The sequence below is a fragment of the Capra hircus genome, chromosome 17, assembly GCF_001704415.2.
Source record: "Capra hircus breed San Clemente chromosome 17, ASM170441v1, whole genome shotgun sequence".
Lineage (NCBI taxonomy): Eukaryota > Metazoa > Chordata > Mammalia > Artiodactyla > Bovidae > Capra > Capra hircus.
Genome location: NC_030824.1, coordinates 63,759,754 through 63,782,221, shown reverse-complemented (window position 1 = coordinate 63,782,221; position 22,468 = coordinate 63,759,754). Strand labels below are relative to the sequence as shown.

At 38.2% G+C, this 22,468-nt stretch overlaps 1 protein-coding gene across 1 annotated transcript in view; it reads left to right on the top strand.

Annotated features, from left to right (window-relative positions):
• Positions 1-22,468, top strand: part of LRBA (LPS responsive beige-like anchor protein) — a 747,979-nt gene that overhangs the window by 281,160 nt on the left and 444,351 nt on the right. The window contains exon 36 of the mRNA XM_018061590.1: positions 12,685-12,793. Within this exon, the coding sequence (XP_017917079.1) occupies positions 12,685-12,793 (109 nt within the window). The remainder of the gene's footprint in view (positions 1-12,684; positions 12,794-22,468) is intronic.

The following is a 22,468-nucleotide window of genomic DNA, read 5'->3' as shown; positions in this document are numbered from 1 at the left end:
AACTGTGGTATTGGAGAAGACTCTTGAGAGTCCCTTGGACTGTAAGGAGATCCAATCAGTCCATCCTAAAGGAGATCAGTCCTGGGTGTTCATTGGAAGGACTGATGCTGAAGTTGAAACTCCAATACTTTGGCCACCTCATGCAAAGAGTTGACTCGTTGGAAAAGACTCTGATGCTGGGAGGGATTGGGGGCAGGAGGAGAAGGGGACGATAGAGGATGAGGTGGCTGGTGGCATCACCGACTTGATGGACATGAGTTTGGGTGAACTCCGGGAGTTGGTGATGGACAGGGAGGCCTGGCGCCCTGCGATTCATGGGGTTGTAAAGAGTCGGACACGACTGAGCGACTGAACTGAACTGAATATTTCATCATGTGTGTACAGCATGTTTTACTTATTTTTTCACCGATAGGTAGCCACTGAGTTGCTTCCACCTTTTGGTTTTGTGTGTAATGCTGCTTGTCCCTGTTTTGTATTCTTTAGGCTATGTATGCAGAAGTGGGATTGCTGGGTCATATGATACATGGATGAGCCATATGAGATAGAGGTCATATTTTAATTTTTTAAGAAACTGCCGTACTGCTTTCCTTAGTGGCTGCACAATTTTATATTTCCACCCACAGTGCAAAAAGGTTTAAATTTCTCTATATCATTGTCAACAGGAATTTTCTCCATTTTCTGATAGTAGCCATCCTAATGGGTGTGAGGTAGTATTTCCTCATTTGACATTTCCTTGATATTTAGTCTCTTTTCTATGTTATTAGTTATTTTATATCTTATCTGGCAAAATAGCTATTTAGTAGTTTGCCCCGTTTTGAATTATTTTTTTCTTCTTGTTATTGAGTTATAGGAGTTTTTTTCATATGTATTTTGGTTATTAACCCCTTATCAGGTATATCATTTGCAAGTATTTTCTCCCATTCTGTGGATTGCCTTTTTTACTGTGTTGATTAGATAGAAGTTTTAGATTTTGTTAGTTTAAAATTTTAAGCTTAAGTTGATGCTTTAAGTTGTAAATTTTTTAGTGTTTTTCTTTTGTTACCTGCACTTGTAGTGTCATGTCCCAGAAGTCACTGCCAAATTAGAGGTTAGGAAGCTTTTCACCTATGTCTTCTTCTAAGAGTTTTATATTTGTCTGTGTTATATGCACATCTTTCATCCATTCGAGTCAGTTTTTATACAGGGTCTAAAATAAAGGTCCAACCTCATTATTTTGCACATGGTTATCCAATTTTCTGTACAGCATAAGCTGTGTTTTTAAAAGAATGTATGAATTGGGGAGTATTATTATGAATTATAGTCCAGCTTAGTTAGGACTCCACACTTTCACCACTGAGTGTCTGAAATCAATCCCTTTTTGGGGAACTAAGATCCCACAAGCTGCAGGGCACAGGCAGCAAGAGGCAGTGTTGGGTGAAGGTGGAGAATGAATTGTGTCAGGGTCAGCATATGGAGCAAGAAAGGAAGCAGGTATATCAGGGAAGATGCTACTGCAATAGTTCAGGCAAGAGGTGAAGATGGCTGAGACTGATGTGATTAGCAGTGGTGATAGAGAGATGGATACATGATACATTTAAGAGTTAAAGCAGTAGAACTTGCTTCCTTGAGTTTGATTTGGAGGCGAGGAAAAGGTAAATCAAGAAATAATCCTGGGGTTTTATTTCAGGGGACTTTGTTGTTTGTTTTTCAGTTACTAAGTCTTCTGCCACTTTAAGGGGATTTAGGAATTATTTATTGAAGTAGGGAAAAATGAGGTCGGGATCGGGCAAGAAGAGTTCTGTGTTAGAAATGGTAAATTCGAAATGTTCATTGGGTGTCCCAGTGAAGACTTCAGTTGGACAGTTTACTGTGTGGGTGGAAAGTACAGGGAACCAAATGTAGGGATGGAGGTATAGGAATCAGCAGCATGCAGGTGAGAGTCAAAGTCATTGGATTTATGAAATAATTTTGATAGAGGACCTGAGCTCTGGAAAACTACAGAGATTAGAGGTAGTTCAAGGAGGAGGCAGTGGGAAAGGAGACAATGAAGAAGCAGCTGCTAAGCAGGAGACAAACCGGGAATGTGCTGTGTGGTATTGAGGAAGATAAGAAATGGTTTAAGAACCTTAAGGTGCTTACAACGATCACCTTGCTACCTGCATGTGGTCCTAACCTCCTGTGTTACACTGTAAACTCCCTGTGGCCAGTTTTATGATTCTTTGTATTCCTCATGTATAGTAGCCTAGAATCGCCTGGCGTAAGCAAATGTTCGAACTATTTGCCGTGTAAGCACTGCTAGCCCTCTACCAATGGTTAGGCACTGTTCTATACTCTGGAGATAATAAGGATAATTTACTCAAGGTCAGTGCAATCTGAAATGGAAGACAGATTTGTAAATACCTAATTAAAATGGTGTTATACAGAATGATACAGTATAATAAGTACCACAGAAGAGGCGTATGTACCTTTGTCTTTTTGGTTCTTTGGAGGGAAAACAGATACAGAGTCAGAAAAGGTTTTATCAAGTTAAATCCTGAGTTTTGCTTTGAAGGATTTATAAGATAGGCCAGATAGAATAAGAAACGATGTCCTTCCTGGCTGAGAGGATAGTAGGAAGATGTAAAGAAGTATTAAAGTTCCGAATGTAAGATGTACAGTCACAATCAGATTTTCATTTCAGAAAACTAACCCTGTTGAGGTGTTGTTGAAAATAATGAGATTAATGGAAAGACATTTGATTGGAGGCTATTGTAATCATCAGGGAGCGTCCCAGGCACTAGTGGTAAAGAACACACCTGCCAATGCAGGAGACGTAAGAGAGGCTGGTTCCATCCCTGGGTCGGGAAGGTCCCCTGGAGGAAGAAATGGCAACCCGCTCCAGTTTTCTTGCCTGGAGAATCCCCATGGACAGAGGAGCCTGATGGGCTACAGTCCATAGGATCGCAAAGAGCTGGACATGACTGAAGCGACTGACCACACATATTGTAATAATTGAAGCCGTGAGGTTGGGCTCATGAGGCATTGGAGAACGTTATAGAAAGAAACAGCTTGAGAGGTGTTAGAGGGGTAGAATGGACCGTACTTGTTCTACTGAAAGTGAAGAATGAAGAGGAAGGAAGAATCAGATACGGTTGATATTTCTAGCTTCAGTAACTAGGTAAATAGCAATGATATTACCAGTCAAGGTAGAGAAGAAAGAATGATCTGTGAATAAGGGACTAATTTAATAAATTATGTTATATTCCATCCACAAAAATTCTGTTTGATAATGGTACACCATTAAGTAAAATAAACAGTATAAAATAAACAGAGTATAGTATGACTCCTTTATACACATATACTTAAATATTTATATGCACATATACATATTTCTATATATATACATGTATACCACAGATACCATTTGTGTTTTTATAAGTTTAGACAAATGTATGAACAGGTACATAAAATATTAATAGTGGTGTGGCGTATACTGAAAATTGTTCCTGTGTTTCCATTGTTGCTTCCTTATTTAGGTGTTGCATCATTTTTTTTTTTTTACTACATACATTACATGTATATAAAGCACCCCCCCCCCCAAAAAAAAAGGACAGTAGTATATGTCTGTCTATTTAGCTATCTGTGCACTGTGTGCTTCTTGAAAAATAATGATAGAAGGGGTGTTTTCTTTGCAGAACACATTTTCCCCCCTCTTTGTCACTTCATTCATACTGTTTTCCACAATGACCTTTCCTCTTCTTTATGCTTTTGCCCTTTATTTAAGGCTCATCTTTATGTTCTAGCTCTCTGTTGGTACTTTTTTCCATCTTGAGGAACTGATAATTATCTTGACTTCTACTGAATTATGACAGTACGTGTATTCTTATGTCCTAACTGTATTCATATTGCTTATCTATTGGTAGGTAATAATTCCCAGAAATGTTGCAGCTTGAAACAACAAAAATTTACTATCTTGCAGTTTCTTTGAGTTGGCCATCTAGGCACAGCTCAACTGGATCCTCTACTGCAAGTTTTATAAGTCTGCAGTAAATCACTGCAGATGGTGAGTGCAGCCATGAATTAAAAGACGCTTACTCCTTGGAAGAAAAGTTGTGACCAACCTAGATAGCATATTCAAAAGCAGAGACATTACTCTGCCGACTAAGCTCCATCTAGTCAAGGCTATGGTTTTCTCAGTGGTCATGTATGGATGTGAGAGTTGGACTGTGAAGAAGGCTGAGCGCTGAAGAATTGATGCTTTTGAACTGTGGTGTTGGAGAAGACTCTTGAGAGTCCTTTGGACTGCAAGGAGATCCAACCAGTCCATTCTGAAGGAGATCAGCCCTGGGATTTCTTTGGAAGGAATGATGCTAAAGCTGAAACTCCATACTTTGGCCACCTCATGTGAAGAGTTGACTCATTGGAAAAGACTCTGATGCTGGGAGGGATTGAGGGCAGGAGGAGACGGGGACGACAGAGGATGAGATGGCTGGATGGCATCACGGACTTGATGGACGTGAGTCTGAGTGAACTCCGGGAGTTGGTGATGGACAGGGAGGCCTGGCGTGCTGCGATTCATGGGGTCGGAAAGAGTCGGACACGACTGAGCAACTGAACTGAACTGAACTGAACTGAAAGGAATTACACCTACTGTGTTCTTGCTGGAAGTTGGGGTCCTCCTTTAAGCTCACGTGGTTATTGGCAGAATTCAGTTCCTTTCACCCAGAGGACTGAGATCCCCTTTTTTTTGCTGGCTGATCACTAAGATCACTTAGATCACTAAGAGCTAATCTCAGCACCCAGAGGCTTCCTAGCCTCTTGTCACATGGCCCTGTCACACCATAGCAGCTTACTTTTTCAAGGCTGGCTGGAGAATCTCTTGTGGGCCAAGAGAGAGCTTACATAACGTGGCGTATCACAGGAGTGTGTGCCCCATCACCTTTGCCATATCAGTTCAGTTCAGTTACTCAGTTGTGTCCGACTCTTTGCGACCCCATGAACCACAGCATACCAGGCCTCCCTGTCCATCACCAACTCCCGGAGTTCACCCAAACCCATGTCCATTGAGTCGGTGATGCCATCCAGCCATCTCATCCTCTTTCGTCCCTTTCTCCTCCTACCCTCAATCTTTTCCAGTATCAGGGTCTTTTCTAAATGAGTCACCTCTTCACATCAGGTGGCCAAAGATTTGGAGTTTCAGCCTCAACATCATTCCTTCCAAAGAAATCCCAGGACTGATCTCCTTTAGGATGGACTGGTTGGATCTCCTTGCAGTCCAGAGGACTCTCAAGAGTCTTCTCCAACACCACAGTTCAAAAGCATCAATTCTTCTGCACTCAGCTTTTTTATAGTCCAACTCTCACATCAATACATGACTACTGGAAAAACCATTGCCTTGACTAGACGGGCCTTTGTTGGCAAAGTAATGTCTCTGGTTTTTAATTAGCTATATAGGTGTTGGTCACAACTTTTCTTCCAAGGAGTAAGCTTCTTTTTATTTCATGGCTGCAGTCTCCATCTGCAGTGATTTTGGGAGCCCCCCAAAATAATGTCTGCCACTGTTTCCCCATCTATTTCCCATGAAGTGATGGGACCGGATGCCATGATCTTTGTTTTCTGAACGTTGAGCTTTAAGCCAACTTTTTCACTCTCTTCTTTCACTTTCATGAAGAGGCTCTTTAGTTCTTTTCACTTTCTGCTATAAGCGTGGTGCCATCTGCAAATCTGAGGTAGTAACAAAGAGGAAGGGACTAGAATGACTTTGAAGGTGCTTGTTTGGGGACTGGAAGGATGGCGTGCCATTGACTCTTCAATTCAATTAATATTTGAGTGCTGTGAGGCAGTATATTGATGTTAAATTTCTGTGTGGTTTTTGATCCCTAGAGAGAAACTTAGAAGCACAAACCAGTATTTCACATCTCCATTCATGAAAGTTGTTGCTTTCTCTGCAGTGTCGTAGGAAGTTATTCATTAGCAGGTTTTAAAATTGCACTCGGGATTGTTTTTATCTCTGTGTCTGAATGTGTACTGTTTAATAGCATTTGAAAAAAATACCTTGATGATGTTAGTCAAAAATCATAGATAGGACATTTTGTTAACTTCTAAAGTGACTGGGAGATAACTTGTGGATAATGGTGAAAGATCTGACAGACCTGGAACCAAACTATAAATAGTGTTATATGAACTTAATAGAGATATGGAAAAAATGGTAGAAGAGCACAAAGCCTTTTTATTTTCTTAGACATTTTGTGTTTTCCTTCCTTTTAATAACTGCTTATAGTAAAACCTAAAAAAATAGAGAAATGTGAGGAAAAGGACACAGAGCTGACTTTCTCGAGAAGAGAGACGAACCATTTTTTTGTAAAGGGCCAGATAGTAAGCATTTTGGAGTTTGCAAGCCATATAATCTCTGTCTCTGCTACTTAATGTAGTATTCCAGTATGATTGGGCTTCCCTGGTGACTCAGACAGTAAAGAATCTGCGTGCAACGCAGAAGACCTGGGTTTGATCCCTGGGTCGGGAAGATTCTCTGGAGAAGAGAATGGCTATCCACACCAGTATTCTTGCCTAGAGAACTCCCATGGACGGAGGAAGTACTATGCAACTTAGTGTCGTATGAAAATACAATGACAGCTGTAGATAATAGTTCAACAGATAAGTATGCCATTGCTTTGTTCCAATAAAACTTTATTACAAAAATAGTTGATAGGCCTCTTTTGTCTCATGTGCAGCAATTCTGGTAATTCTGACCTTGTTTTAGGTAACTGAAAATTTGATGTATCTTCTTTCATATTTTCCCCAAATTCATATTATACATAATACTCTTCAAAATGTTTTTCCATTTAATAATATATTGTGGAAAAACTATTCTTTTATCCCATTATGGGCTTCCCAGGTGGCTCAGTGGTAAAGAAGCCACCTGTCAATGCAGGAGAGGTACGTTTGATCCCTAGGCTGGCAAAATACACAGGAGGAGGACATGGCAACCCACTTCAGTTATTCTTACCTGGAAAATTCCATGGAGAGAAGAACCTGGTGGGCTAAGTCTGTAGGGTCACACAGAGTCAGACACTACTGAGTGACTGAGTTCACAAGCATACAGGCTATCGCATTATATGGTTGTATGTTTTTGTTTTTTCAGTTTTTCTCTTTTAATAATGTAAGATATTATGGGGAACTCCTTTGTACACACATCTTTCTGCATCTGTGAGAACATGTTCATATGACAGGAGTGTAACTCCTGCTTTATATCAAAGCCTCTGCGTATTAAATTTACATTTTTGATAAAACAGTTGCAATAAAGCAACAGAAGAACCCTATGGAGTGTCGGTAGACATGCCATTGGTGATAACTGTTGGGTCTAACTTTTATAGGTGGGAATTATCTAATTGCAGCTTAGCTACCCTTGCTATTTACATAAAAAGCACAGTCCTAGCCTTGACCATCCTGTCTTTCCAATTCATTTTAAAGAATGGAGTTCAGAAGACTTTTACTTAACATATTTCAGAAGTCTCCCATTTATATGAAATGAATCATTCTGTTGGTATTTGATAGGTGAATGGTATTATGGAAGCATTTACCAACACTGAGTCAATTGTTTATATTTTCAAGGTAATTCTTTGCATCATTTAAATATGTATGATCATTACTAATGTTCCTTGTGAATCACTATATGGAGAGGTCTGTAGTAGCACCCAAGCTAATCATCTCTTAAACCCTTGACTTCTGTTACCATAAACCAGTTAAAAAATATTTGTTTTTTACAAGATGATTTATGTGTGTGCATTTTTTGATGTACCCTTGCTTAACACTAATTGTGTTGTGCATAACAGTAGTTATTTCTTTTAGATTCTTTACTATCTTATTATATAAATACTCCACTACTTAAAAAATTTCATTTTATTTTTAATGGGCATTTGATAGTTGCTAGCGTTTGGCTTTCCTGGTGGCTCAGACGGTAAAACGTCTGCCTAGAATGTGGGAGACCCAGGTTCGATCCCTGGGTCTGGAAGATCCTCTAGAGAAGGAAATGACAACCCACTCCAATACTCTTGCCTGGAAAATCCCATAGATGAAGGAGCCTGGTAGGCTACAGTCCAAGGGGTTGCAAAGAGTCTGACATGACTGAGCGACTAAACTAGTGTTTGGCTAAAGTTGCTATAATCATTCTTTGAAATATATTTTGTGTTTATGAGAGTCTAAGTTTCACATCCTTGTCAAATTTTGGAACTATTTTTGTAAATATAGTGATTCTGGTGAGTTGTAGTATATTTTTTATGGTATTAGTTTGTATTTCCCTGATGATTAATAATCCTGAACACCTAAAAACCTTTTCATGAAGTTATTTGCCATTTGGAAATGTTTTGTCCATGTGTTTTGTATAGTTTGGTACTTTTTATTGTTGTGAGTATTGCCTTTTCTTTCAGATGTAATTTCCTTGTTTACTATAAGTATTCTAAATATCATACTTTATATTTGGTGGAGTATGTAATACTAAATATAAATACTCTTCCTTTCTTCAGTTTGCCTTTTAATTCTCTTAACGCTGGCTTCGTTGCTGTTTTTTGGTTGCTCAGTCATGTCTGACTCTGTGACCCCGTGGACTGCAGCCTGCCAGGCTTCCCTGTCCTTCACCACCTCCTGGAGCTTGCTCAAACTCGTGTCCATTGAGTCAGTGATGCCATCCAACCATTTCATCCTCTGTCGTCCTCTTCTCCTCCTACCTTCAGATTTTCCAGCATCAGGGTCTTTTCTAATGAGTTGGCTCTTTGCATCAGGTGGCCAAAGTATTGGCGCTTCAGCATCAGTCCTTCCAGTGAATATTCAGGACTGATTTCCTTTAGGATTGACTGGTTTGATCTCCTTGCAGTCCAAGGGACTCTCCAACTCAACAGTTCCAAAGCATCAATTCTTCAGTGCTCAGCTTTATTTATGGTCCAACTCCCACATACATATGTGACTATCGGAAAAAACCAAAGCTTTCACTATATGGACATTTGTTGGCAAAGCAATATGCTGTCTAGGTTGGTCATAGCTTTCCTTCCAAGGAGCAAGCATCTTTTAATTTCATGGCTTCAGTCACCATCTGCAGTGATTTTGGAGCCCAAGAACATAAAGATTTTTGGTGAAGTAGAAAAGATTAGCTTTATTACTTTTCCAGGCAGAAGGGGACAGAGTAAGCACCTGCCCTGGAAAATGGCATGTCCACACCTGGGAGGAACTGGGGAGGGGTTTTATAGCAATGGTCAAGGTTGAGGCTTGGTTCAGTGGTTCAAGGATAAGATTAGGGTTTGTACAGGGCCTTCACTCCTTTCATTTGGTCTCAGGTAATCTTTTGATGAGCTTCTCTGGTTCCTTTAATCTGGCCTCAGTTGGTCTTCTCTGGAATAAAGAATCCTGACATCATCCAGTTGTTGGAGATTTTGGTTTTATGAAGAGCTCAGAGATATTGTTAATGTGTCTCTTGCTTTATTGACTATGCCAAAGCCTTTGACTGTGTGGATCACAATAAACTGTGGAAAATTCTGAAAGAGATGGGAATACCAGACCACCTGACCTGCCTCTTGAGAAACCTGTATGCAGGTCAGGAAGCAACAGTTAGAACTGGACATGAAACAACACACTGGTTCCAAATAGGACAAGGAGTACGTCAAGGCTGTATATTGTCACCCTGCTTATTTAACTTCTATGCGGAGTACATCATGAGAAACGCTGGACTGGAAGAAGCACAAGCTGGAATCAAGACTGCCAGGAGAAATATCAATAACCTCAGATATGCAGGTTCTACCCTTATGGCAGAAAGTAAAGAGGAATTAAAAAGCCTCTTGATGAAAGTGAAAGAAGAGAGTGAAAAGTTGGCTTAAAACTCAACATTCAGAAAACGAAGATCATGGCATCTGGTTGCATCACTTCATGGGAAATAGATGGGGAAACAGTGGAAACAGTGTCAGACTTTACTTTGGGGGGAGCCTCCAAAATCACTGCAGATGGTGACTGCAGCCATGAAATTAAAAGACGCTTACTCTTTGGAAGGAAAATTATGACCAACCTAGAGAGGATATTCGAAAGCAGAGACATTACTTTGTCAACAAAGGTCTGTCTAGTGAAGGCTATGGTTTTTCCTCTGGTCATGTGTGGATGTGAGAGTTGGACTGTGAAGAAGGCTGAGCGCCGAAGAATTGATGCTTTCGAACTGTGGTGTTGGAGAAGACTCTTAAGAGTCCCTTGGACTGCAAGGAGATCCACCCAGTCCATCCTATAGGAGATCAGTCCTGGGTGTTCATTGGAAGCAATGATGCTGAAGCTGAAACTCCAATACTTTGGCCACTTGATGCTAAGAGTTGACTCATTGGAAAAGACCCTGATGCTAGGAGGGATTGGAGGCAGGAGGAGAAGGGGATGACAGAGGATGAGATGGCTGGATGCATCACTGACTCGATGGACATGAGTTTGGGTGAACTCCGGGAGTTGGTGATGGACAGGGAGGCCTGGCGTGCTGCAGTTCATGGGGTCACAAAGAGTCAGTCATGACTGAGGGAATGAACTGAAATGAGGGGAACCAGGACCTTGCCTGAAGCCTACACTATTGTTTCTTGGCTGTCTTATCTCTGCATCTCCTCCCTTCCCTGATTAGCAGCCATTTGAATCTGCTGTTTGGGACTCAGGGGGTCAGGGAGTGTAGAGTCTGTTCCCTCCAAAGAACTTGGACAGAGAAAGGTTTTCATACCCAGGATCTCCGCAGGGCCCTGCTTGGTTTCACCTTGAAACTTTAGTATTTTGATTATTTCTAAGTTGGCTTTCATTCTTTTGGTGTTGTCTGTTACTGGTGATTTTAAAAAATTAAGGAGTATTGTTCATTTTCAGTGTTATGCTAATTTCTTTTGTAAAGCAAAGTAATTCAGTTATACATATACATTTATTTACTCTTTAATTCTTTTCTCATATAGGTCATTACAGAGTATTGAGTAGAGTTCCCTTTGCTATACAGTAGTCATCGCTAGTCATTATTTTACCTATCGTAGTTTATATATTTCAACACTATGTTATTGGTGATTGAATGTTGGAAATTGTGTTTAATGTTGCAGGAAATTGTATTTAACAGTCCTTAGATGATGATATCTTCCCCTGGGAGGATTTCCTTTTGATTTTTTATTAGTAGTTAGATTGTACGTCCTTAGTCACATATGACTTTTTGCACTAGGCTCCTCTGTCTTTGGAATTTCCCAGGTAAGAATACGGGAGTGCTTTGCCATTTCCTCCTCCAGGGATATTCCTGACGTGGGGACTGAAGCTGCATCTTCTGTGTTTCTTTGAGTTGGCAGGTGTATTCTTTACCACTGAGCCACCTGGGAAGCCCAGCAGTTAGATTAGGTGCTGATTATATTAAGAGTGGGGCTTCTCAAGGAGCTCAAAGGGTAAAGAATTTACCTGCAATGCTGGAGACCTGTCTTCAATCCTTAGGTCAGGAAGATCTCTGGAGAAGGGAATGGCAACCCACTCCAGTGTTCTTTCCTAGAGAATCTCATGGACAGAGGAACCTGTTAGGCTACAGTCCATGGGGTTGCAAAGAGTTGGACACGACTGAGTTACTAACTGGAGAAGGCAATGGCACCTCACTCCAGTAGTCTTGCCTGGAAAATCCCATGGGCGGAGGAGCCTGGTAGGGTACAGTCCATGGGGTCACTAAGAGTTGGACATGACTGAGCGACTTCACTTTCACTTTTCACTTTCATGCATTGGAGAAGGAAATGGCAACCCACTCCAGTATTCTTGCCTGGAGAATCCCAGGGATGGTGGAGCCTGGTGGGCTGCCGTCTATGGGGTCGCACAGAGTCAGACACAACTGAAGTGACTTAGCGGCAGCAGCAGTGACTAACACACATATGTTAAGACCGAGCTGATTCAAAGCTGGAATTTTTAAAATCTCTGTTAGAGTTTGCCCTATTTACAGTTTGCCTGCCCGTAGCTTGGAGCCCTCCTAGGTCTTCTGAAAACCTGGGTCTACTACGGGAATAGTCTTCTACTGTGAATCTGTGACCCACCCTGCCTCTGTTACATCTTTCTTTTTGTTGGTGTTGTTTCCTTCTCGTTCTATGAGATGCTGAGAATTTTCTGCAGTGTTCTGGCTGCCGGTTACTCCACACGCACATCGCCATGGTGCTGCTTGGGGGTCTGTTGTATTGTTTAGTGGAGCTGGTCTATTGTCTGTTCCCTGCAGAATAGTTCTGCTCCTTCTGTAAACCTGGGTAAACTGCTAGGATCCCTCCACCTTGAAAGGCTGTAAAATTCCGTTTTTATTTCCCTAGTGCTTTAAAACTTATAACAGCTGTATTTAGCTTCTCTGTTCCCACATGTGAATAGCAAATGTGTCAACAGGAAAAGTCATGCTGAACATCTCTCGGGTCCTGGCTCCTTAAATCTTGGCTACCTTGGAAGCTCTCCAGTACCTTAAAAGAGTAAAACATAAATTTAATCTAGCATTTTCAGTTGCTTTTGTTGGATAGTTAGTTTGATAAAAGCTAATCTGCTGTTGCCCGAAAGATCACTCTTTGCTGTTATGTTTTTCTTTTGTTTAGTGTGAAATAATCCTTCATTTGTTATGATGCCAGAAAAGGAGAGTTCATGTTCTTCCCTCTCCTAAGTAACAAACACACCACCTCTGAGCAATGGAAAGTCATATGTCATGTGGATGCCTTTATTCACGTGACAATGTTCATCTCTCCATAGGTTGCTCAGCCAAACAATGAAGGATCATCTAGTAAGAGTAGCAAATGAAGCTGAATTCATCCTGAGCAGGCAGCGGGCAGAGGACATTCACAGACACGCGGAATTTGAGGTAGGTCATACCTATGAGTGATCTGAGGAAGTTACCTTTGTAAAACGTTAATCATAGGCAACTGTGTAGGTAACATTGCAGCATGGTCTTAACAATCATGTGCCGTCAAACAATTAAAAGTCAATTTGTGAGAGTATCATGGTGGATTCTGGAAAGATAGTGTAAGACTCTGTAGTCTTGGCCTGTAAATTAGTGAACCGCCCTTGCTCTCCTGTATGCAAAGCAGAGCTGGTTTACTGGAAGTGAAAACCCGTATGTTAGATGAAATCTTTGAGGTTTCTAGAGAGAAGCTGAACAGAGGCATGAAGTTTTTTACCCTTGAGGATGCTGCAGAGGAGATGAAGGCACATACAGCTTTCTTCCTGGCTTCTTACAGGGGGATCAAGCGACAGAGCCATCCTGGGACCAGTCCTTGTCTCAGCCCTTGCTCCTGAATTTGTGCTCTGGAATTCATAGAGAGAATTAATGGTGTCATAACTATATAAATTACAAAAATTCACACCTAAGGTGAACTAGAAAATTTGCCAGGAACATTTTCTAAGAATTGGGGGGGGAAAGCCACATCTGGAGGTTCTTTCTAACATATTAAGAACAGATAATTCAAATGTTGCTGGTATTTTTCTGATACATTAAAAATAATGAAAACTTCTTCAGGTTCATTTCATATACCTATCATTACATAAGAAAAGACACTGGAAAAATAAAACTCCATAAGACCAATTTTACTTAAGAACATGGGCACAGAATCCTAACATAATCCAACAATGTAATGAAAGAGCTATACAACTGACTCTTGAACAAACAGGTTTCAACTTTGTGGGTCTACTTATCTGCTGATATTTTTCCGTAGTCAATACTAGAGTACCACACAGTCTGCAGTTAGAGGAAATTACAGATGTGGAGGAACCTTGGATATGGAAGGTAAATTGTATTTACCTCCATGTAGTTCAAGGGTCAGCTGTAAAGTGTGAATGCTGAGAATTTATTCACGGACTCCAAAGGTGGTTTGGATAATATTAAGATATCTACCTATAGAATAAATCAACCGATTAAAAATCGGAAACCATATAAAAATATCAATAAAAGTAGAAAAAAGCATATTATACATTTTGGTAATCAGCCCTGATGAAACTGTGGGAAAAATGTTTATTAGAAAACAATTTAAATATAATGACCATTTGTTGTTGTTTAGTCACCCAGTCGTGTCCAATTATTTGCAACCCCATGGACCTGACATGCTAGGCCTCCCTGTCCCTCACCATCTCCTGAAGTTTGCCCAAGTTGATGGCCATTGTGTCCGTGATGCCATCCAGACATATCATCCTCTGACGCGCTCTTCTTCTGCCCTCAGTCTTTCCCAGCATCAGGGTCTTTTCCAGAGAGTTGGCTGTTCACATCAGGTGACCAAAATTCTGGAGCTTCAGCTTCAGTCTTTCTAATGAGTATTGAGGGTTGATTTCCCTTAAGATTGACTGGCTTGATCTCCTTGTTGTCCAGGGGAGTTTCAGGAGTCTTCACCAGCACCACAGTTCTAAAGCATCTGTTCTTTGGCATTCTGCCTTCTTTATGGTCCAGCTCCCACAACTGTACATGACCACTGGGAACACCATAGGCTTGACTATATGGATCTTTTTGCAGAGTAATGTCTCTACTTTTCAACACATTGTCTAGGTTTATCATAGTTTTCCTGCCAAGATCAATTGTCTTCTGATTTCATGGCTGCAGTCACCATCTGCAGTGATTTTAGAGCTCAGGAAGAGGAAATCTGTTACTGCTTCCACCTTTTCCCCTTTATGTGCCACGAAGGGATGGGGCCAGATGCCATGATCTTAGTTTTTTATTATTTAGTTTTAAGCCGGCTTTTTCACTCTCCTCCTTCACCCTCGTCAAGAGTCTCTTTTGTCCCGCTTCGCTTTCTGTCATTGGAGTCGTATCATCTGCATATCTGAGGTTGTTGATGCTTCTCCTGCCTATCTTGATGCCAGCTTGTAACTCGCCCATCCTGGCGTTTCTCATGATGTGCTCAGCGTATAGATGAAACGAACAGGGTGACAGCAGATAGCCCTATCTTACTCCTTTCTCAGTCTTGATCCAGTCAGTTGTTCCATACAGGGTTCTAACTGTTGCCTCTTGGCCCGCATACAGGTTTCTTCGGAGACAGGTAAGATGGTCTGGTATTCTCATCTCTCTAAGAGCTTTCCGCAGTTTGTTATGATCCACACAGTCAAAGACTTTAGTGTAGTCAGTGAAACAGAAGTAGATGTTTTTCTGGAACTCCGTTGCTTTCACTATGATCCTGCGAATGTTGGCAGTTTGATCTCTGGTTCCTCTTCCTTTCCTAAACCTAGCTTAGACATCTGGAAGTGCTTGGTTCCCATAATGCTGAAGCCTAGCATTCAAGATTTTAAGCATGACGTTACTAGCGTGGGAGATGAGCGCAGTTGTCCAGTGGGTAGAACATTCTTTAGTTCTACCCTTCTTGGGAATTGGGATGAGGATTGACCTTTTCCAGTCCTGAGGCCAATGTTGGGTCTTCCATATTTGCTGTCATATTTAATGTGACGCCTTGATTGCACCATCCTTTAGGGTTTTGAAAAGCTCTACTGGAATTCCATTGCATCCATTAGCTTTATTATCAGCAGTGCTTCCTAAGGCTCACTTGACTTTGCACTCCAGAATGTCTGGGTGACTGACCACACCATCATAGTAATCGGGTTCACTAAGATCTTTTTTGTACAGTTCTTTCCATCTCTTCTTGATCTCTTTGGTGTCTTCTCGGTCTCTACCATTTCTGTCCTTTATTGTGCCCATCTTTGAGCAAAATGTTCCCTCGATATTTCCAATTTCCTGAAGCGATCTCTAGTTCTTCCCTTCTGTTGTTCCTCCTGGTTTTATACATTGTTCATTGAAGAAGGCCTTCTTGTGTCTCCTCCTTATTCCTTGGAGCTCTGCATCTAGTTGGATGTACCTTTCCCTCTCTCCTTTGCCTTTCACTTTTCTTCTTTCTGCAGCTATTTGTACAGCCTCTTCAGATAACCACTTGGCCTTCTTGCTTTTTTTTTCCTTTGGGATGGTTTTGTTTGCTGCCATTTGCTAAATATCATTTGAAATTTTTAAAGCTGTTTCTATTAAAATCAGGAAAAAAAGTGATTGATACCTTGTATTAACAATATTTAACAAAAACTTTTTGATATTCTTACAAGTGCAAGATACTGTTAATATGAATGTTAGATAAGGAAGAAATAGCACTTTCAGGTCACTAATGCTATGAGCTAGGAAAGCCTAAGGGATTCTGGACACTTTCCCACCAGAATTAAGTGGGACTTCATTAATATTATTGGATATAAAATAAATATGCAAAAAATTAATAGATTATCTTTATCTTTTTATCTTTATCTTTATCTAGATTATCAGTAGCCAGTTAAGAATCGAAATCAGAAATATAGTTTGTATACAGTTAAAAATACTATTTTGGGTTGAATTGGTAGCTCAGATGGTAAAGCGTCTGTCTACAATGCGGGAGACCTGGGTTCAAGCCCTGGGTTGGGAAGATCCCCTGGAGAAGGAAATGGCAATCTACTCCAGTACTGTTGCCTGGAAAATCCCACGGACAGAGGAGCCTGGTAGGCTACAGTCTATGGGGTCGCAGAGTTGGACACGACTGAGCGACTTCACTTCACTCTCTAAAAAATAAACAGATGGTTATTTGTAACAAAAATATAAAATCTCGTTGATATAAAACAAAATATAAACTACTGGAGATTCATTCCACACTGGGTAGTAAATCTTTCTGTGTGTGGGGGTTTGAGACATACAGTGACAGAGATGTAGAATCCTTGTTTTATTTTGAAGTAATTTGAGATTTACAGGAGAGCTATGAGTAGTACAAGAACCACTCTTCACCATTCTAAATTCTGCAGTGTTTTAAATTTCACCATATTTGCTTCTGTCTTCTTTTTCTTAATTTGAGGATAAGTTGAAGCCTTAATAAACTTTTACTTGTAATTACTTAAGTGAGAATTTCCTGTGCCCATCCTTTGTTGTCATCTTGTACACTTATCAAATCAGAAAAATAACAGTTACAATGCTATTATTTAAATATAGACATTATTCATATTTCCCCAAATGTCTTCATAATGTTTTTATAATATAAAGAGAAGATATTATTGCCAAAAATTTTTTCAAATTAATATGTAAATTCAGTAAAGTAACATTAGTATATCATTCTTTAGAACCATAAAGTATTTAGAATTTAAATATCCCCTAAAAGATATCTAGCTATCAAAAACTTCCCCATAATATATTTGGATATATAAATATCCAGTTAATATGGGAAAAAAATGCATGAATATATTGTTGAGATTATGAAATAAGAATGTTGAGGATGTACTTGACTTCCCAGATAAACAATACTATAAAAATAATATATACAAAAAATGTTTCAAATGGAGTAAAGATATATAAGATGAAAGATGACCTAGTTAATATTTTAGAAAAATGTTTGGAAAACTATAGAAGTGGAACATTAGCATATGCAAGAATTCTGTAACCAAGACAGGTCACTTTAGAAAGAATAGAAGTAAATGTTTATTACTGCATTTAATGTTAAGCTGAGGAAACTTGCAATCAGTCATGTGGGAGGACATGATGGAACATGGAAAGACTGATAAATCAACGTTTGCTACCTTAATTGTTGTTGTTGTTTAGTTTCTGAGTCGTGTCCAACTGTTTTACTACTCCGTGGAGGCTGTAGTCTGCCAGGCTCCTCTTGAGATTTCCTAGGCAGGGATGTTGGAGTGGGTTGCTGTTTGCTTCTCCAGGGGATCTTCTCAACCCAGGGATTGAACCCGCGTCTCCTGCATTGGCGGGCGGATCTTTACCGCTGAACCACCTGGGAAGCCCTATTGTCTTAATAATTCTTATGAAGTGATAAATGAAAAGTTGACCCAATAGGCACATATTCAGAGGATATGAAGAGATTTCACAGAAGAATGTAAGTTATCAGGAACTTATAAAATGATAATCAGATCATTGTATGTTTACACAAACATTCAAGAAAATGTAAATGAGATTAATCATGATACCACTTCTCTAGTCTCTGACTGAGAGAAAGTAAGAGTCATAGCTAGTACTGTTGAAGAAGATAGGGTTGATGAGATGGGCAGTGGGATTCTTTTATTTTTGCAGTGGAAATGTACAGTTTTAGTATTATGGTAGGGCAATATGGTCATATATTTTTTAGTAGTAGTTGTATGGACACATGTACACACAAACACCCCCATTTACTCAGTAACTCTATTCTATAAATATATCTGTAAGAAAAAAGGTAATAGTATGTAAACGTAGATATATAAGGCTGCTTATTATAGCATTGTATGTAAATTTAACAAAATTAAAACAGTGGAAAAACAGAAGGAAGTTTCTTTACCAAAAGAATCATTGTTTTCTCAGTGAACAGGCTATTAATAAATTATAAAAGGATGAATCAGTTGATGGCGTTTTTTTAATAAGAGCTTCGTTTATAACTTGTTTAAAATTGCATATTTCAGTTCATAATCTGCTATGAAAGCTGAAGACTTGAGTCCTCTCATACTTCATTTTTTTTCTCAACTTTTAATTTTTGAAGTTACATTCTATTTTTAATATTGTCTACTTATGTAACACTCATGTATTGTAACCACAGTTCTGATAATACTTTAGTATTTATAATATATTTACGTGAATTCACTACCCTACCCCCTCTTTTATTAAGCAATTTCTTAGTTTCCTTCAGGTTCCTTCTTTTGGCTCAAGTCTTAATTGCTGGGTTTTATCGCCTCCCCTCCCCCTAACAAAGGTTCATGTGTGCTGTAAACTTAAAATTCTTTCCTGTTTAAGAATGTTTGCCAGCTGTCCTTATATTTGAATGACATCCTGATGAATTGAATATTCTTGGCAAACTTTATAGACTTTGCTTCGTCTTTGGATTTGAGTATTGCTTTCAGAGAAGTTTGAGGATAGTCTGATATTTGTCCCATTGATGATTTGCTTGTTTTCTGTTTCTGATTTTTTTTATTTGTTAAGGGAGTTCGTTTCTTAACAAGAATATGACTCAGTATTGAGCCTTATTTATCAAAAGTTCCTGGAACATAGTCTTTTGTTATAATCTGCAAATTCAGAGTTTTCATTTAGTTCTTAGAAATTTCTATAAATTAAAATTTGAAATATCTTTTGCCTTTTATTTTCCTTTTCTTAGTGACACAGTCTATGTTAGATATGACTGTCTTTCATATCTGTTAGTTATTTCTGAATTGCTTTACTTCTTTTGATCTCTTGCCATGAGGATGGTTTTAATATTTTATTTTGTCTTTTTGTAGTTTTTAATGATTATTTTGTTCTTCATTTCATTTATTTAAACCTCCAGCCTCTCTCTCTATCTTTTTCCACTTATTTCATTTTGACTTTTATCGTTTTTTTAGTTACATTTTTACGTTTTCTAAAAAAAATCATGAGAAATTTCCTTTCATTTTTTGTTATATATTCTTCTATGGCTCTTTATCTTTTGTATAGAATCTTCTAGTTTTATTTAAATATTTTATTTCTTTTTTATTTGTTCATTGATTGGTGATTTATGTATACTACTGTTTATATAGTATTTATACAGCTACTGTTTGGCTTAGATAGATCGTCTTAGTGACTTCTTCCTTTCACCTCCCTGTCTGTAAAGCTGTTTTTTCCCCTACCTGAGCTATTGTTTGATTTTTGAAATTTGATTTTTGACTAGTTTTATTTGCCTATCATGAAGAGAGGGAGAAAGACCATTGATATAGGTGAGGAGGCCTTCTTAGCTCATCTAAGTTTTACTTTCTCATATAAGATTTTAATAATTTTCTACAACGTTCATTTCATCTTTTTAGAAACATGGAAAAGTCTTATCACAGAGAAATGTGCTTCGGCTTTGAATCATTATCCATCATTTCAGAGGGTACTCTGGAGTCTGCTTCTGCCTTGGGAAGTCAGATTGTATTTTCACTTACTTGTTTTACCAATTTTTGCACAGTAGGCTTTTACTAGCTTCTTCAGTTAGAATAAGCAAGAGATAATGATACCTACTTAACTTATGTTTCTTCATATATGAAGACATTAAGAAAAATTCTTAGTATGTTGTCAGTTTACCAGTATTACTTTGGACGCATGAGGACATGGTTAATTAAGAATTGCGCTTACTGCAGCCTTAGTTCTAATTTCAGTATGTTTAGTTTTCCAATGGCCACCAATTTTTTAATGTTTGGTGGTTTACATTATGTTTCTTTTGTTACTGGTTATTTTTGTTAGTTATTTTTTTTTTCACCCAGTAGTTTTGCTTTTGATAATTCTTCAGGATTTGAAGGAAGAAAAAAACTTTTTAAATTGCCATTTCAGCCTACCGTCCTAATCTGGAACATCTTCCTTATTGTCCTTTCTTGGTTATAGACAAGTTCCTTTGTAACTCTGGGTTGAAATTGCAGTTCGTTATTTTTATTTGAAGTTTTAGTGGTCATGGTGGTGGCATATGTCTTTTTATTTGTTTGAAGATGAGAGAATGAGGAAGAAGAAAACATGTGAAATTGAAAGAGGAAAAATACTTCTAAAATACTGTGTAATACAAGAAACTGAGTTGATTTCACCCAAACACTAAATACATTAGCAATTTAGATGAGCGATAATGGTGGTAACTTCATGCGGTATTTCGTGAATCCTTATGTTATGTCAGGAACATGATGCTTTGTAAGTTTTAACTAATTTAATCCGTACACCTCCAAGGTGATTTTGTTATGATCTCTAATTTTATAAATGATAAAACAGCGTAAAGAAGAAATAACCCAGAATTACAACTGGAATCCAAATCTGGGCAGTTTTTGTGTTAATCACTAACCTATATATTTGTTTCACATTTTATTAGACTTTGATAGAATGTATGAATAATTTTTAATCCTGGCACAGACAACAGCTTTATTCTAGGCTAATTTAGTCTAGTGAAATTTTTCTTAATCTTTTATCATCTTGCTATGAGATTTATACTATTTATAGAAATATTCTAAAATCTAAATAAAAACAAGTATTTCCAAACTGATTTTATTATTATATAAGTTATTAGTGGAGAAAACATATTTGTTCGACCAGGTCATATGAGAGTCAGTTTTAAGACAGCAAACCTAGTTTTAGTATTTTCTAGTCTTTTATGTTCATAGAAAAGAATTCTCTGAGTTTATACCACAAAACCCCAATTGATTAAGGCATATTCATATTTAACATGTTTCTAACTGTATTGCTCTTGAATCTTAAATAATAGTTTAGAAGATGAAGCATATGTTTTCCTGGACAGCTTATATTCTAAAGGTTATCTATAGTCAGCCTTGAATTCATGCTATATATCTTTAATAATATTTTTGAACTTTATCTACTGCTAGTTACTTCCTCCTGCAAAAAAAGAGATGTCATGTATTTAACATACCATTTGTGGTTATAAAATAGCTGACTTGTTCCATTTATTATCAGGGGATTGATGACACTGTAGCTCTGAAATGCACATCTCTTTAGTTCATTGCGTGATTATTGTTGGAGTGGGATATCCTTGGCATCTTCAGCTTTTGATTTATGTGGAAGTTCCATGAATGTCATGACTTCATTGATTAGGTGTACATCTTACTTTATAATCTTACAGCTGTGAACAGAATGTTTATTTAAAAAATTATGTTGTGTAAAACATTGTACCCTGTTTTATAAGTATAGTATATGTCTGGGTGCACACAATTCATGACAATATTTTTATTTAATTGTCTATCAAATTTTAGTTTATTGAAACTACTGTTATATATCTGTAAACATGTGATCAAGATTATCATTTAACAGCTTAATTTTTATCATTTAATAGCTTAAATCTATGTAGGTTAAATTTCACTTCAGTAAGACTTTCTTAATGGCCTTTAGCTGATGTTGCTTTGAATTTCATCTATTATACAGTAGAACTCAATTCTTGTTAGCTTCAATAGAATGGCAAACTAGCTTAGTTGAAGTAATAAAATGTCCTTTATGAAATAAAGAGCATTAAAATCACTTGATTAATTTTTAGTGTAGCAATCTATGTATTTTTAAATTATTTTTTAATTGAAGGATAATTGGTTTACAGAATTTTGTTGTTTTCTGTCAACATTATTTTTTTTTTTTAGCTGAAGGATTCAAATATTTTTTCACATTAGGAAACAAATATTTTTTAATAAAATAGTGAATTTTTTTTGCCAGTTTAAATACTTTCACATTTTTTAAAATATTAGTAAACCATTATGTGATACCACTTAAGTCATCTAAGCTGTTAACAAGTATAAAAAAATTCTTTATATCCATCCTTTGAGCTAAATATTGTTACTATCACTGTCCTGGCTTTATAAGTGATGGGAAGGTTAAATGATGTGTTCTAGGTCCTGTAGGTAATATGCAGTGAAGCCAGAGTTTGAGCCCAAGTGGTCTGATACACAGAGGTCACTCTGCTTGTTCTGTGACTCCTGTGCCGTCATCTGCGAAGTGGTTTAACACACGTTTTCTCATTTTAGCACCACAACAGATCTGTGAAAGTACACAAGATAGATTGAGAGAATGTGATTTGGCCTTGGTCACATAGCTCAAAAACTGATAATTTTGAGCCAGAACTCAGGTCTC